Source organism: Podarcis melisellensis (genome assembly GCF_964234715.1).
Source record: "Podarcis melisellensis genome assembly, chromosome: 2".
Classification (NCBI taxonomy): domain Eukaryota; kingdom Metazoa; phylum Chordata; class Lepidosauria; order Squamata; family Lacertidae; genus Podarcis; species Podarcis melisellensis.
In genome coordinates, this window is record NC_138529.1 from 47,141,602 (window position 1) to 47,157,518 (window position 15,917).

The 15,917-nt window shown below is 42.2% G+C and overlaps 1 protein-coding gene across 2 annotated transcripts in view; it reads right to left on the minus strand.

Annotated features, from left to right (window-relative positions):
• Window positions 1–15,917, minus strand: part of LOC309363089 (rho GTPase-activating protein 7-like) — a 95,371-nt gene that overhangs the window by 58,302 nt on the left and 21,152 nt on the right. Inside the window, exon 1 of one of the 2 annotated variants that reach the window (XM_081899120.1) lies at window positions 12,744–13,128. The exons of the other annotated variant lie outside the window; for it this stretch is intronic. Coding sequence (XP_081755246.1) covers window positions 12,744–12,858 — 115 coding nt within the window. The 5' untranslated portion in view covers window positions 12,859–13,128. Of the gene's footprint in view, window positions 1–12,743; window positions 13,129–15,917 lie in introns of those variants that run through there. 2 annotated transcript variants of the gene reach the window in all.

Genomic DNA, 15,917 nt, shown 5'->3' on the forward strand with positions numbered 1-15,917 from the left:
ATTTATCACAACCAACAATGATTCCCATTTTTAGAGATACTCACCCTCAGTTATCTAGAAATAATGAAGTAATCAAGTAGGTTACACCAAAGCCCAGATAATGCCCTTTCCTGGACCCCCTCAAACTTCTGAAGATAATGGTGGAACTACCAAAAGGGCCGATCTTAACACCTAAGGGGATCTTTATGGAATGCACAAAGGTTTATTCTTACCAATTTTGTATTACATGTTTTAAAACTACAGTAAGCAGTAAGCAGAATACCTGCTAAATCTGAGGGTTTAAAGAACTAGTTATTTTATTAGCAGAACTGGGTACCTTGATAAATTACTGTGAGTTAATAGTATGAAATTTAAAGCTTGATAAGAAAGGAGGACTGCAAGAATCAGTGCTAGTGAAAATGCAGCAATGGTGGTTTCAAGAATTTCCTTTCCCTGTTGGGTCGAATTGCAGCTGTAAAAATGAATGTATTGCCTAAAATGTTATTTTTGTTTCGGACTCTCCAGGTCGTGGACAGGGTGGAGTGCTTTGGAAAGTGGCAGAAGGATATCTCTAAATTTGTCTGGCAGGGCAAAAACCCCGAATAAAATTTAAAATACTAACTGATGCAAAAGAAAGAGGGGGGTTTGCCCTGCCGGACTTAAGATTATATTATGAAGCTGCTGCTTTCTGTTGGATGAAAGATTGGTTATTATTGGAGAACACCGATGTCCTAGACCTGGAAGGGTTTAACAATGTTTTTGGATGGCATGCATATTTGTGGTATGACAAGGTAAAGGTTCACAAAATGTTTAAAAACCACATTGTCAGGAAAGCAATTTTTATGGTCTGGACTAAATATAAAGACTTCTTAGAGAGTAAAACACCGAGGTGGTTATCACCAGTGGAAGCCAAGGCTCGAAAAAAACCCAATATGGAGGCCGGCCGGCCGAAATATTGGGAAATCATAGAAAAAGTTGGAGACAATTGGAGGCTGCAGAGCTTTGAAAAATTAAAAAATAGGGTGCAGGACTGGTTTCTGTATGCTCAAGTTCAAGAAGTTTTTAAGTCGGACAAAAAGTTAGGATTCCAGGTAGAAAAATCGAAATTAGAGACGGAACTGTTAGAACCTAAGACTAAGGTACTTTCGAGAATGTACAACTTGTTGCTTAAATGGAACACACAGGATGAGACAGTTAAATCAGCTATGATAAAATGGGCTCAGGACATTGGTTACAACATTATGTTTGAAGACTGGGAAAGGTTATGGACCACCGGATTGAAATTCACGGCATGTAGTGCCTTGAAAGAAAACATTATGAAAATGATATATAGGTGGTACATGACCCCAGTCAAACTTGCTAAGATATACCATTTGTCTGATAATAAATGTTGGAAATGTAAGGAGGCTGAAGGGACATTCTTTCACCTCTGGTGGACTTGCCCAAGAGTGAAGACCTTCTGGGAAATGATATATAATGAGTTAAAAAAGGTATTTAGGTATACCTTCCCCAAGAAACCAGAGGCCTTCCTATTGGGCATTGTTGGCCAGAAGGTATTAAAGAAGAATAGAACTTTTTTAATGTATGCAACTACAGCAGCAAGAATAAAGGTAAAGGTAAAGGTACCCCTGCCCGTACGGGCCAGTCTTGACAGACTCTGGGGTTGTGCGCCCATCTCACTTAAGAGGCCAGGGGCCAGCGCTGTCCGGAGACACTTCCGGGTCACATGGCCAGTGTGACATCGCTGCTCTGGTGAGCCAGAGCTGCACACGGAAACGCCGTTTACCTTCCCGCTGGTAAGCGGTCCCTATTTATCTACTTGCACCCGGAGGTGCTTTCGAACTGCTAGGTTGGCAGGCGCTGGGACCGAGCAGCGGGAGCGCACCCCGCCGCAGGGATTCGAACCGCCGACCTTTCGATCAGCAAGTCCTAGGCGCTGAGGCTTTAACCCACAGCGCCACCTGTGTCCCTAGCAGCAAGAATACTTATTGCTAAATATTGGAAGACACAAGATTTACCCACGCTGGAAGAGTGGCAGATGCAACTGATGGATTATATGGAACTGGCTGAAATGACTGGCAGAATCCACGACTTGGGAGAAGAAGCGACGAAAGAGGACTGGACTAAATTTAAGGACTATTTACAAAAACATTATAAGTTGTATGAATGCTAAAATGCTAAATTGTACGATCTGGAAGCTTTGGCTTCAGCGATTTGATTTGAAATTAAGCTAAAAGTAAGAAAAGGAAGACATTTAAGGTATTATTAAAGGTGCTAAAAGGTTTAAATATTTGACAAAGAGTATTTTAAATTAAAAATATTGGGAAAGTATGAATTAAGATCTAAGAAAAAAGGTGATAATTTGCTGACATTCTAAAGAGTAAAGAATGCAAGGTACGGGAGATGTGAGGAAGTCCGATTGGTTATGTAAAAATATTTTTGAAAGTGGAATTTTTTTCTTCATTCTTTAATTATTTGTCTATTTTTTCTTTTGTAAGTGAACTTTAAATTCCTGTTTGTGTATTTGAAAATCTAATAAAAAATATTTATAAAAAAAGAATTTCTTTTAAAAAGTTGTCCACGTTGTCCATTCTCCTTTTAGTTCAGCATTCCAGTTTTGTTTTTTTAATAAAAACATTGCTATGTGAAGGCAAGAAGATTGTTATTTGCAGAACTCTTGTACTGTATTTCAGTAGTGAATTGCAGTAGATGCTGCTACTTTGCTGCCCCCTTCTGGGGTAAGCACAGCACCTTTTCAACCCTCTCACTGTCACCTTTTAACAGAAAACAAACCTTTGCGCAGAATTCCAAAACGGTGGTCCAATAAGAACCAATGCCAGTACACCTTCATTGGCCAAGTTGTAAATAGCATTTAAAAGAAAATCTGGAACATCCTCACTTTCTCCAGGACCACAGGTACAAGTTCTGTTGCTGTCCCATATCTTAGAATTCCATTCAAAGGCTTATGCTTTCTGTTTGAAATCCAGGGACTCTAAAAGCTGTCTCTCAGCATATAAGCACTAAGAAAACAAAATCAGCAGACATTTACGTGTACTCTATTAAAAATTGATATTAATCATGTTGTTGATGGTGTTCGTTGTTGATGGGCAACTTCAAGGCCCCATGCTCTTCCTTCTTATGGTTCTTTATTTCCAAACTAAACTTGGACCAGACAGCCCTTGAAACAGTCAACCCAACAAAATACCATTAGCACAAAACTCAGCTCCCCCCATTAGTCTACATTTTTTCATTGTTTCTTTTCACTCACAGAAACAACTAGATGTCACTGGTCAGCAAGTTTAAGGAAGATCATTTAACAATTATCACCCTTCCTTTCTCTAACCAAAGTTATTGTTAAATTGTGGGCGAACATATCAGATAACACAGCGATTCTTCCAAAGCAGCTCTTTATTTGTAAGCTGGAACAGAACTGACTGAGGAGCTCAGTCAACCTGCTTATATAGAGCTCCAGAACAATGTAACTGTTGACATTTTCTAAAACTATCCAATCACTGAACGTCACTTTTGATCCTTCATTTGCATAAAAACTATCCAATCACTGAACGTCACTTTCGATCCTTCATTTGCATAACTATCTACAGTATCCCCCTGCTGGCCCAGGGTGAGAACTTCAGTACATAACAGTTATGCCTCTGGCTCTATTAATCCACTCCTGTACAGACTCTCAATCTCCCAACGGTACACAGCCCTGCAGATCTTCCCCTTAGGCTTTAACTTATTTTTACAATAGCTTCACACAGTCATACTGACACTTCATTAAAAGGAGGGAGCAGGCAAGATGCTGTTCATTTATGCACATAGAAGGGGAAATATTGGAGATGCTTTTTTTGCGGCATGCTTAAATTTTGCAAGGTGGAGGAAACACAAACTCAAAAGGACACTTAAAAAAAGGGCATTTTTAGTCTTCCTTTTAAATAAATACACAAAACAATTATTTAAATAAACAAATGTCATGAAGTGTGCATTTTAACAGTAAATGACTGCAATTTAAATAAACTTTGAATTTAAAATTAAACTAAAAATGTGAAGAAACCCAAAATATTTTTAACAAAATCCCACTCTGGAATAGAGCTGTCTCCTGTGACTGGTTGAAAGAAGGTGACAGCAGGCCAGGGACTGCAAGAGGCTGCACCAATCTCATTCAGATCTAGGTTTAGCCATGCATTAACTGTCTATATTGCCATACTTCTTTGCGTGCCATCCACGTGACTATATGGTTATGGAGGGACACAATTCATTCTGCTTGCATTGAGGCTAGGGCCTGGTGAGAGAGTTGTGATGGCTGCCATAAGTTTTTGCACCATGCTGGAAGTTACGGGCAACAACTGCTGAAGATGCACAAAGAATGAACATCCATTCTGGGTGGGAGATGGGGCATTTCAGAAATGACTCACCACTGCTCAAATGCTTCATCTGCACAGACTGTTGTAAATGGCTCTGACTTTTTTTTATGAATAGTAGCATATAAGATACAAGCAGTGGTGATATTAAACTTGCAGGGGCTGGACTAGATGATCATCAGGACCCCTTCCAACGCTATGATTCTATGAAACAAACTCCTTTGATGGTTTGTGGGGGAACTACTTTGCCAGAAAGTTGTCTCTAGTACTAGAGAAGTATTAAACAGCTTTTAAGGGACAACATTGCATTTGTGGCTTCCACGTGCATACCATTCAAAGAAAATAAACTGAAAAAATACTGTACAACACTGAGTGCTGCTGGAGCATCAGATCTCCCTGCCCCTTCTTCACTTTTGCAACATATCCTCTCCTTCCAGCAGCCAAGGCAAGTGACAAGGATTGCTCAATTCAATTTTTACTGCACAGCAGGGAAGCTAAGTGATAGTTCCAGGATTGGTCTTCATCCAAACACTGCTACAGCTGGATTCTCTGCAGCGGCTGGTGAAATTAGTTAGAAATTAATTTCCCCACTAGGTTGTACAAAGTCGCCTTGGAGAGTGCACCTTCAGACACTACTGCTCCTCCACAGTTTCAGTCAATTCTCTCCCTCCCTCCTGCATGGAATCCTCATTTCAACTCCACCCTAAAGTTTCTTAGCCTTTCTACAGCTTCAGTTTTTCACAAATCAGATGGAAGTGGAATTAAAGACAGGAATCCCACACCTACACACCACTGAATATAACATTCTTTTCTTAAGCCTAGATACTTCTACAATGCAGTGAATGAGCCTGATAGAAAACTGGGAACCAGCACAAATATAGAGATTTGCCTGCTGCAACAGATGCTTAGATCAAGGAAGATATAATTGACATACTGTATTGGAAAAGAAAGAACCCTGAACAGTTCCACATTAAAGGCCTACTTAATGTCTACTCTTGCAGAACAATTGTATGTTTGGTAGAGGACATTCTGATCGTTGCTGCAGCAGGCTTTTGGTGTGTGCGGGACGTGGGGAATGCTAGACAAAAAATGTGTGTGCAATTTGTATTAAGAACCAAAATAGTAAAAAACATTAGGAATGGAAAAATATGTAGGAATTTTTAAAACTTCCCCGTGCTTCTATGTTTACAGAGGATAATAAAACACAGCTGTATATGTAAAAATTCACTGTCACCCTGCTGTAGAAACATTGTTTGTCACCTAGTTGATATTCCCATGGAATTCCATCTCAAAGCCTAGTATTTGCTATTGCTCATTCACTCCCCCAACTAAAAAAAAAGGCTTTTCTCCAACCGATGACACAGGGCTGTCATTGTGGGCTCACTTATAGAGATCCCTCCTATTGAAGCAAGGCCTACCCTATGAAAGTGAACAAACTGGACAACGTTTTGGGATTTTAAACTTGGCCACAATGTTATTGATTCCAGATGTTGGTAGGATTTGGAATAGGCATTGGGTGTATACCACTCTCAGCTTCTTGGTGGAGGACTGAGGCATGATGGGTCCACTGCAAGACACAGGTCTACACAAGTGGCCCTCCCAAGTCATTGCCGGAAGCTCTATGGCCCATCTGCTGCATGCCTTGGCTTTTGGACACATACTTCCAACTAGACCCCCTCTAACATGGTACCCCTGTGATTGAGCTATTTGGAGATGGGGTTGAGGCACAACTTCACCCCCTAACAGATGTTAGACTAAAGGATTCCACCTGAAGGTGAATGGTCCTCTCATTGACCACGATTTCCAAGAGGTAGTTCCAAGAATGTTCTGGAGATTTAACGGATTTATAGTGGTTCCTTTAGAAAAAAGTAAACACCATTTTATATCAGTCACGAAATCCTTCTAAGAATAATCAGAAGCCCAAATAAGCATGTTCTGTTTGCCATCCTCCTGGGCTTTCATTTACCAGCCCAGCTTCTTGTCCCTTTGCTTCTGGCAAGGAATTGTACTAAAAACACCTCAGTCTTATAGTGCAGATACTTACATTCGCCTTTATTTTAACAATACATGAGAGATGTGCCTTCATTTCCCTTACAGTCGTCTAATGATGAAGGCAACTCCTTGGTGCTAGGTTACTAATCAGATTTGCACCAGCTTAGTTTAAGCAGCTCTGCAGCATCATGTGCTCCATAACTGTTAAGCAGGCCACTCAGATGCAGCTCCAAGTGTTCAGAATTTCACAGCATATATCTGTGTTACATGTGAATGCCAACACTCTCCAGATTTCTCATCCAACTTTGCTGGAACTAACAAAACCACAAGCCAGTTTTCAGTAATTATCTAAGGGATGCGGGTGGCACTGTGGTCTAAACCACTGAGCCTCTTGGGCTTGCTGATCAGAAGGTTGGCGGTTCAAATCCCCACAACATGGTGAGCTCCCATTGCTCTGTCCCAGCTCCTGCCAACCTAGCAATTCAAAAGCATGCCAGGGCAAGTAGATAACTAGGTACCGCTGTAGTGGGAAGGTAAACGGCGTTTCCGTGCGCTCTGGCACTCGTCACGGTCCTCCACGCACCAGTAGCGGTTTAGTCATGCTGGCTACATGACTCAGAAAACTGTTTGTGGACAAACGCCGGCTCCCTCGGCTTGAAAGCGAGATGAGCGCTGTAACCCCATAGTCGCCTTTGACTGGACTTAACCATCCAGGGGTCCTTCTTTAATTATCTATATGTTACTCCCCACCCCCAGATTGAACCAATGAGTTAACCACAAAAAATAAATCAAAAGGCAAAATAGCATATCCAGGGTAGCTCTGACAGCAGCTTCACCCTTGCTTTAAGAAAGAAACAAAGAAATAACTTTTATGTTTCTTTATATCACTTTTTCAGGAAAGAGACTGATCCCACTTATAGGAACTCTTACATGTTCAAAGCAGGATAAATACCAGCTGTAGGACAGCTGTATGAATCTCTTTTCCTTCCTAACTGAGATTAACACAAGATGATTGTACTAGAGGACTAGATGATTCAAATGAACAAACCATAAAGCTCCTTAAAAGAAAAATATTTATAAAGCCAGTTCAAGTAACTTGGCCATTTGTTACTGTCATTGCCATTAAAGCTTTTATTTATCTTATGTGTGGAATGCTTTATTTTAGCTCCAAAATACTCTCACATCTCCCAACAGCTGAAGAAAAATGGTTATTTCATCAAAGATTAATTGTAGCTGTTGGGGAAGAGGCTACCTACACACATGGAAGAGTCAGGTATTTCTGCCCCCCCCCCCTTTAGGGGGCTAGAGATTACCTCCTGAAATCTGAAGCAGTGTGCCAACACATTGCTGTACTTACTCAAAGCTCCAAATCCATTTTGGTCACAAATTAAGGAGACAAGCTTTGAATGAATCTAACGGCCAATGTCTTAATATGTTTTAAATTAGCAATTAAGGTTTTAACTTATATAATTTATGTTGCACTCTGGTCAGTGACTGAAATAAACCTACTGTGCCAAAGTATTTAATGTTTTACCTAAATGCTGATTCATTATTATATAATTATGTTAATTCATTGTTATGTTGTAATTATGGGGGGTACATTTTCTTACCGCTGTAAAAAAGTGGCAGGTGATGGTGGTGGTGGTTAAATTTTATATACTACCCTTCATCACAACAACTTAAGGTGGCTCACAGAATACAATATAAAAACACAAATAAATAAATAAAACAAAAACAACAAAACAATACCCCCCCCTTCCCACAGACACATTTAAAAGGCTGTAGAATATAAATCGGCCAAAGGCCTGGTTGAAGAGGAACATTTTTTTGCTTTCTGTTTGCCTTCTTCATTCCAAGCCTGAATTCTACTGGGGGAAAACAGAGAGGGGCATAATTAGGGGGCCACTGGGTGTGTCTGCGGCTGAACCACAGGTTTTTTGAGGCAGGCCCCAGATCTCATGCTCTCCCCCAGATTTTTCTAAAACTTCCTTATAAAAAACCAACCACATTGCTTATAAGATGGCTGGGATAGTGCTGCTGAGACCAGGCCTTGGTGACCTCAGCCACTAAGAGGTTTGAGGTCATTCTTATCTGCCAGGCCTAGATTACAACAGAACATTGCAAACTGGCTTTTATATAAATCTATGGCATTTGAAGTTTTAGAGTGTACTGGAGGAGTTGGTTGGTAGGGGAGATGAGAAAGAACAGAGAATCCTCAATGACAGCAACAAGCAAGAATCAAGCAGGGGCAGAAAAAGGCCCATTAACAGTGCAATCTTAACCATGTCTACTTAGAAGTCAGTCCTACTGAATTCAATAGGTCTTGCTTCCACGTAAGTGGGGTTAGGATTGCAGACTAGGTGGTGCAAATGCAACCATTTTTGGCTAATTATATATTGGTGTCTATAGTGAGAGGGGGAATGGTAGACAAAAAGTGATGTCTCTCATCATCAATTCAGCTTAACTTTTTTTAAAGTTTATTTTATTTAATACTTTGTTCAAATTTTCCAATGGGTGCATGAAGAAAAAACATTCGCATTATGTTCTTAGCATCCAGTCTCCCACAGCCATCTCATCAATCTGCTATTGGGAGAATCCTGAACACAGTCAAAAGAGCAGGCTTCTTGCAGTGGAATTATGGCAAGAGATCCTTCCTCCCTCCCCTGCTCTGGTGAGTGAATGAGGTGATAGCAAGGTTTTTAAATGTGTTTGATGATTAGCTCAAATTCAAAATGTGTGGAGATAGAGGATGCCCAGAGAGCCACTCTGTATAATACTTTTATCAGTTTTCTTATCTCTGCTAATCAAATCAAGTAAGCAGGAATTCCAGTTTAGTGGCTGGAGGAACAGAGCAAGCAACATGACCTTTTCTATCTGTCACTCTTGCAGTGTCAAAACTGAAGGTGAATAAAGGGACAGATGAGATTCCAAATGAATGCAGAAAGTGAGGAACAATGGAAATAACACATTCAAAAAATCAGACTGGAAGTAGGAACTGGTACTCAATACCACACTTTCTTGCAGCCAGGGCTGGCCCAAGAAATTTTGCCACCCAAGGCAAGAAATAAACTGGTGCTCCTCTGCAGGAATCATAGTTTGTTAAGGTTGATTCAACAAGCAGCAGCAAGAGCACTGTCACTGGCATCAGGAAATTCCCAGTGGTGGCAATGCTGGGGACCAGGGTGGCAGATGGGGCAGTGTCTGTGGTCCACACCCCTCACTGCCTCCTCTGCCCTGTGGCGGCCTCCATGGGGGCGTTGTGTCCTGAGGCAACTGGAGGCAGCCTGGGGTGTCGTCAGGCCCAGAGCCCTGCCCAGGTGGACAGCGGCAAGATCCTCACAGCGCTGAATCCACAGCCAAAGGAAGAGTGGCAAAAGCACATGAGGAGGTCCCTCTCTTTCTGACCCGCTGCCCCTCCCAGCCGTCATCAGTCTGCTGCTTGAGGCAACTGCCTCAGTGAGGCTAATGGGCCCTAGCTGCAGCCCATCCTGACAGCCGCACACTCTCATCATTTATATTTGCATCCTTCTATCATTGGGGGAGACATCTTGCTAGTTATTAATAATGTATGTTCACCTTAAGGAAAGTGGAGCTGGAGATATGCCACCATTCCCTAGATGTAAGTCCATGAATGTTCACCAGGATGATCCACAACCCCCAGGTTCCCAGCTTTAATTCTGTAAAAAGCAAGCCTGTGGTGTGGGATAACAGAATAAACAGGAAGCTGCTTTATACAGAATCAGACCACTAGTCCACCTAGCTCAGGATTGCATTGCAGACAGACTGACAGCAGCTCTCCAGGTGGGTGTCTTGCTCAGCTCAACCTGGGGATGACACAGATTGAACGTGGGATCTTGGGCATGCAAAGCATATGTGCCTACCACCCTACCCTAAATAGATCAACCAACCAACCAACCAACCAACCAACCAACCAACCAACCAACCAATAAATGATCAATATTGCAAAGGGAAGAGAGGGGATTATGGAAGAGGATCCTGGAAAATAGCTTTTCCATTCACTAGATTTAACCCTGGCAAGCATCAGTATCTACAAGTGCTTGAAACCTTTTCAAATACATGAGATTTTTAGACTACTCTGGATTATTCTTTGCCAGGCAAAGGAGATTCCTAACATTATCTCCCAGATGCACTAACTTTTCTGTTTAACTTAGAAGAGCAATTAATTAATGTCTCATGTTCTAAATCTTGTCCCTATTATTTTTTTTTTATCCTATGTCTTTTACACCACAGTTTTTCAGGGTTGCCATGTTTTGAAGAGCAAAAAAAGGGACAAATTTGCCGACTTCTTCTATGGATTGCTATGACAACTCTACCCATGAAAAAGAGGACGTGTACTGGAAAAAGAGGACATATGGCAATATATCATACTTCACATATGGGGAACCAAAACTTAGAGTGACTGGCCTACCCAAAGCCACATACAGATGTTCCTGGCAAAGACTGATCTCCAGATTCCCCACTGCTAGCATATCTTTGCAACTGTGTCCATGTCTATGACACTTTGCTCTGCCTGCCTATGACTCTTAACATTTTTATGAGCCCAGACTCAGCAAAGAACATAAACAGCAGGCCTACTGGACATTACCAGGACAGACAGCAATAAGCAGACCGAGCCGTATAAGTAAACCTTTAGTATCACAATGTTCGAATTAAGGTTCCTTTAATGCATGTATGGGGACCTGTGGTCCTCCAGATGTTTTTGGACCAGAACACCCACCACGCCTAACAAAAGGCCATGCTGGATTAGACTGATGGGAGCTGGACTTCAACTACATTTGGAGGGGCATAGGCCTGTCATTTGCTTTAATCAATTCCAAAATCTCTAGGCATTCAAAATTTACGAAACAGAACCAATCAGAGTGGTGCCCTGAGCACCTCCATTATTGGTTAATACTCATGTTTTCAGACATAGTTAACCATTTCCTTGAAGGCACTACTTGTCCACCTGAACATGTAATAATTAAGCTTGAATACCTGGGTGGATGTCATTCATAGTAAGCAAAGAAGGCTGTCCCAAATAGGAGCAGTAGGGATCTCTTGGTTGACCAAGGCCTAGCCGACTCACATCCCCCAGGCCCTCCCAACCTTAAATATTTTGAGTGTGGGGTGAAAGCAAGTCTCAAAGGATGCCCTTTCCCCACTCTAGGGTCCTACAGTCTTTAGTCTAAGTGTCCTTCTTTTACTATAAAGGTGTACCTCAAAATGCTAACCAATGCTTTTCCTTTGGTACAAACCCTACTAATATGACTAACCTAGTTAAACAAGGCTGGCAATTAATACCATGCATGCTACTTGAACTCCTTTCAGAAAAAAAGACGGGATATAAATGTAATATAGAAATAAACAAATACCTATATGACACCAGGGCAAGTGAGTGAGAATGCAAAGACCAGATAGAGGACCACAGCCAAGAGCAGAGTAGACTTTGATAGCTTCAGGCTCTGCCCCCTCTCCCGCCCCACTGCTAGCAGACATGCTGACAGACAGGCAGCCACACAGAACCACACTTGCCCCATCCTGGTACAGGTGCAGCGCCTCCCCCACCCCCAGTCCCTACTCACCTGGTTGAACTTGGGGCTAACAGGAAACAATATTCTCCTAACAACAGATCTGGTTAATTGCTAAGCAGTATTAAAAAGGTAAAGGTACCCCTGACCATTAGGTCCAGTCGTGGATGACTCTGGGGTTAAGCTAAAAAGTCAAAACTTTGTTGCCAAAAAAGAGGTGTCCTCTGACCACAGCTGCACTATTTGAAAAGTGCTGTATTTAGAACACATTTCTAAAATGTTTCGCTTGGTATTACCAGATTTCCCCACTGAGTGTCAGGGTATCAACATGTCAGTCTGCACGCTATCACATAGATTTAAGGTTCAATAGTTATATATGCTCCATTTGGCATTAGAACATCAAAACAATGCATACTACAGCGAACTGAACGTATATAACCATTTCGTTCCAAGTGTTTTAGTTTTCTTCTACGGCTTTTCATAACAGCTGTTTGTGGTCACCACACTTGAGAGTTGCATGCACTAAGAAAGAACAGGACTAATCTGACATTTCACAATCCAGGATTTCACACGATTCCAAATTCCAATGTCTAGTTTATTACATATTCACTTGACATATTTAACTGGGAAAGTGATGTACTGAGGCTGGTTTGCATCAACAACTAAGAAAGCAATGAGTCAATATCCTGCATTTCCCGTTCTGAACTACCAAGGTATGACCCCGATCCATGATCTCAGGTGGGATAACATATATACTTATGCCAATACAACATTGATAGCTCCCTAAGAGACTTCCTCTCCGTTTCTGGTATGGGAAGTGCACACAGTCAATAAAGGCAAGTAAATTGTGAAGATTAGTAGTGAAAGAACTCAGACAACTGACCTGACAAGCGTTTTTCTCGTGCGCTCTTCCAGAAGACATCCCATGCTTTGTTGGTGGAGACCCTGATATGCTCACTGAAAGACCTCCTCAAACGAGACCTCCCTGGGTATGCCATCCTTTGCTGTGCAACCCACAGAGGCACAGCTAGCCCATTAAGATCCAATGAGCTGAGCAAAAATTTACCATAGTTGACAATGCAGTTCTCCCAGGCAGTTTTCTCCTTTTAGATCAGATGGGGGGGGGTGTGGGGAGAGAAGGTTGCTGTATAAAGAGCATGCATGTAATTTGTTAACACCCCTCAGAGGCCAGGATGGAAGGGGGGGGAGGAATTGGGTGGAGGAAGAGTGAGAAACTCCTTCCAAACAATCTGGGGTCAGGCTGAAAAGGAAATAGCAGCCTGACGGAGTCCCCCTGACTCAGAGCAGATCTGCATCTCAGCTGCCACATTTTATAAAAAACTAAAAACATGCTGATTGCTCTGCAGTACAAATAAAAGAGTTAGGCAACCACAGAATAACATTGCCAGGCAGGCAGTTCTCTGTACTACTTCCAAGCTCCTCCAGCTCAACAGTGTGTATAACAAACTTCCTTGTTTTCCAGTTTTCTTACTGCTCCGTTCTTCTCTTATGTGTGGGAATAGCAGCCCTGCTGGATCAGACCAAGGGTCCAGCATCCTGTTTCTCACCATGGCCAGCCAGATGTGTCTGGGAACCCCAAAGCAAGGAATTAACACAACAGATTTTCCCTTCAGTTTGCTGCCGCCTCCTCCTCCTGCTGCAAATGCGTCTCAACCTGGAAGTTTCATTTAAGTATTACAGGTCATACTCACTGCACAGAGCTATCTTTGAATTGGACAGATTCCCATTAAAAGCAAGCCAAAGGCAGGCAGAATTTAGGCTTGCAGAGTCGACTTTGCTTTTCCTAGATCCTTAAGATTCTTATACACTTAAGAATGAAATAATTCTAAGCCCAGGGCTACGAGTACAGGAGCTCACAACCCTGCACATAAAAAAATATCCCAAGCTGCCTTAATTTCAGCAGCAAAATTAGGACGGCCAAGGGGCAGGAAGGAGCCATTTTATTTCTGCTAAATTGGGAGTCAAAAATCCTTGCTGATCTAACTCAAATCACTCAGAAACTCTATACATAGATCCTGAACAACCTTCTGCCTGTCTCATCTCCCCCCTGCACCCCACATCTAAGCCAAGGACCATTACTTCATCCTGTGACAGGAAATGCTCCACAGTAATTATGTGTCATGGTAAAATCACATATTCCCCCCACTGCTTAACAAATGCTAAGTGCTCAACTGATAAAAGCCCACTCTCCCTTCCATCCTATTCCCATCTCCATAGCTTGACTTTAAGGTTAATACAGTACAGATTTCAGACTGCGTGCGCAGGAAGCGCTGCACCCTGCCCATTATTTCCCAATACCAGATAAATCGTGTTTGTCATTTCATTATGATAAATGAATAGTTCAAACAAAAGTTGTGGAACCTTGGCAGTCATATCCACAATGGCCGTTGGAATGAAAGTGCAACTACTCCAGAGTATTTAATATTCAAATAGATGTTCTGTGGAAAACACTGCTTTGACATTGACATTTCCTTCAGTGGTAGGTTTTTAACTATTCCCATCCTAGGATGAGAGAGTATACTGAAAAGACAGCAGTGCCAGGACCTCTTCCCTCAAATTGCTGGAGTGTGCCACATGTGGTGTCACCTTACAGATATATTTCATTTGCAGATTATGTTCAAGTGTATCACTTAAGCCTGAATGGATTCTCCAGTTTGAATAGTTGGCTGCTATATCAGAAAATAAACAAGGTGGTATTCAACTAGGTTTTACTCAGAGCAGATCCACTGAAATTGATGGTTTTAACTAAGTCATGTTCATTTCTTTCAGTGGGTTTATTCTGAGTAAAACTTTGTTGAATACTATCCATATTCCCCAAGCATTATCCAGAATCTGGCTGTTCACTTCCTCAACTTTCCCCCTCTTTGTCCATTTGCTTTAGAGCTGGGATGAAGAACCTGTGGAGCTCTTGACAATGGCAACAGAAGTCCAACAACATCCACAGGGCCACAGGTTCCCCATCCCTGCTTTAGACAAAAGGACATAATATTCAAAACGCCAAGCTCTGTTCAATATGCCAAGAAACAAACATCATATAATCTGTGATGGTTTTGCAAAGGATAGGTGTACCTATCAGTTGCTATTACCGTATTTTTCGCTCTATAGGACGCACTTTTCCCCCTCCAAAAATTAAGGGGAAATTTGTGTGTGTCCTATGGAGCGAATGCAGGCTCCTTGGCTTCAGCGATAGCATTGCGAAGCCTCCAAAGCGCAGAGGCTACGCGTTGCTTTCGCTGAAACCTAGAGAGCAAGAGGGGTCAGTGAGCACCGACCCCTCTCACTCTCCAGGCTTCAGGGATAGCCGCCTGAAGCCTTTGGAGTGCAGCGGGAACTTGCGCTGCGCTCCAAAGGCTTCACACCTTGCCGCCGCTCCCGGACCTGTTTTGGGGGCTGGGGTCGGGGGAAGCTCGGGCTTCCCCTGCCCCCAGCTCCACAAGCTCCTGACCTGTTTTGGGCCCCGCAGCTAAAAATGAAGCCAAGAGCTGCCAAAGCTGCGCGCGGCCTCTCCCGCCTGGAGAGGTTGCGCGCAGCTAAAGAGGAAGCCAAGACAGCACCTAAAAATTAGGTGCGCCTTATGGTCCGGGGCGCCTTATGGAGCAAAAAATACGGTATTTGTTTTATTAAACAACATTATGCCTCAAGTGGAAAAAGTCCATAAAGTGTTTCTTCTTTTAAACCACTTTGCAATGTGAATGCAAAACTATATTGGCTGGAATGCTCATTCACAATCAGAAATTAACAGAAATTAACTATTTCATATGTTCTGGTATATTTTTGTCCCATTTTTGTTGCATTAGAGCCGCTCCAGAGAGCAATATAATATGGTGGCATTGGGGAAGCATCACAGAACAAATTAAAGCTCAATAAATCTAGCACTAAGCTCTGTTTTTGTCTTAAGAACATATTGCAGAATACACCTGCAATAAAATACTACTGGAGAGGGTTCTGGGAATTATAGTGTAAAACATCTGGAGGGCATGGATCTGTTTGGGATCTACTGGAGACATGAGAAGAGATGTGATAAAAGCTGGATAGA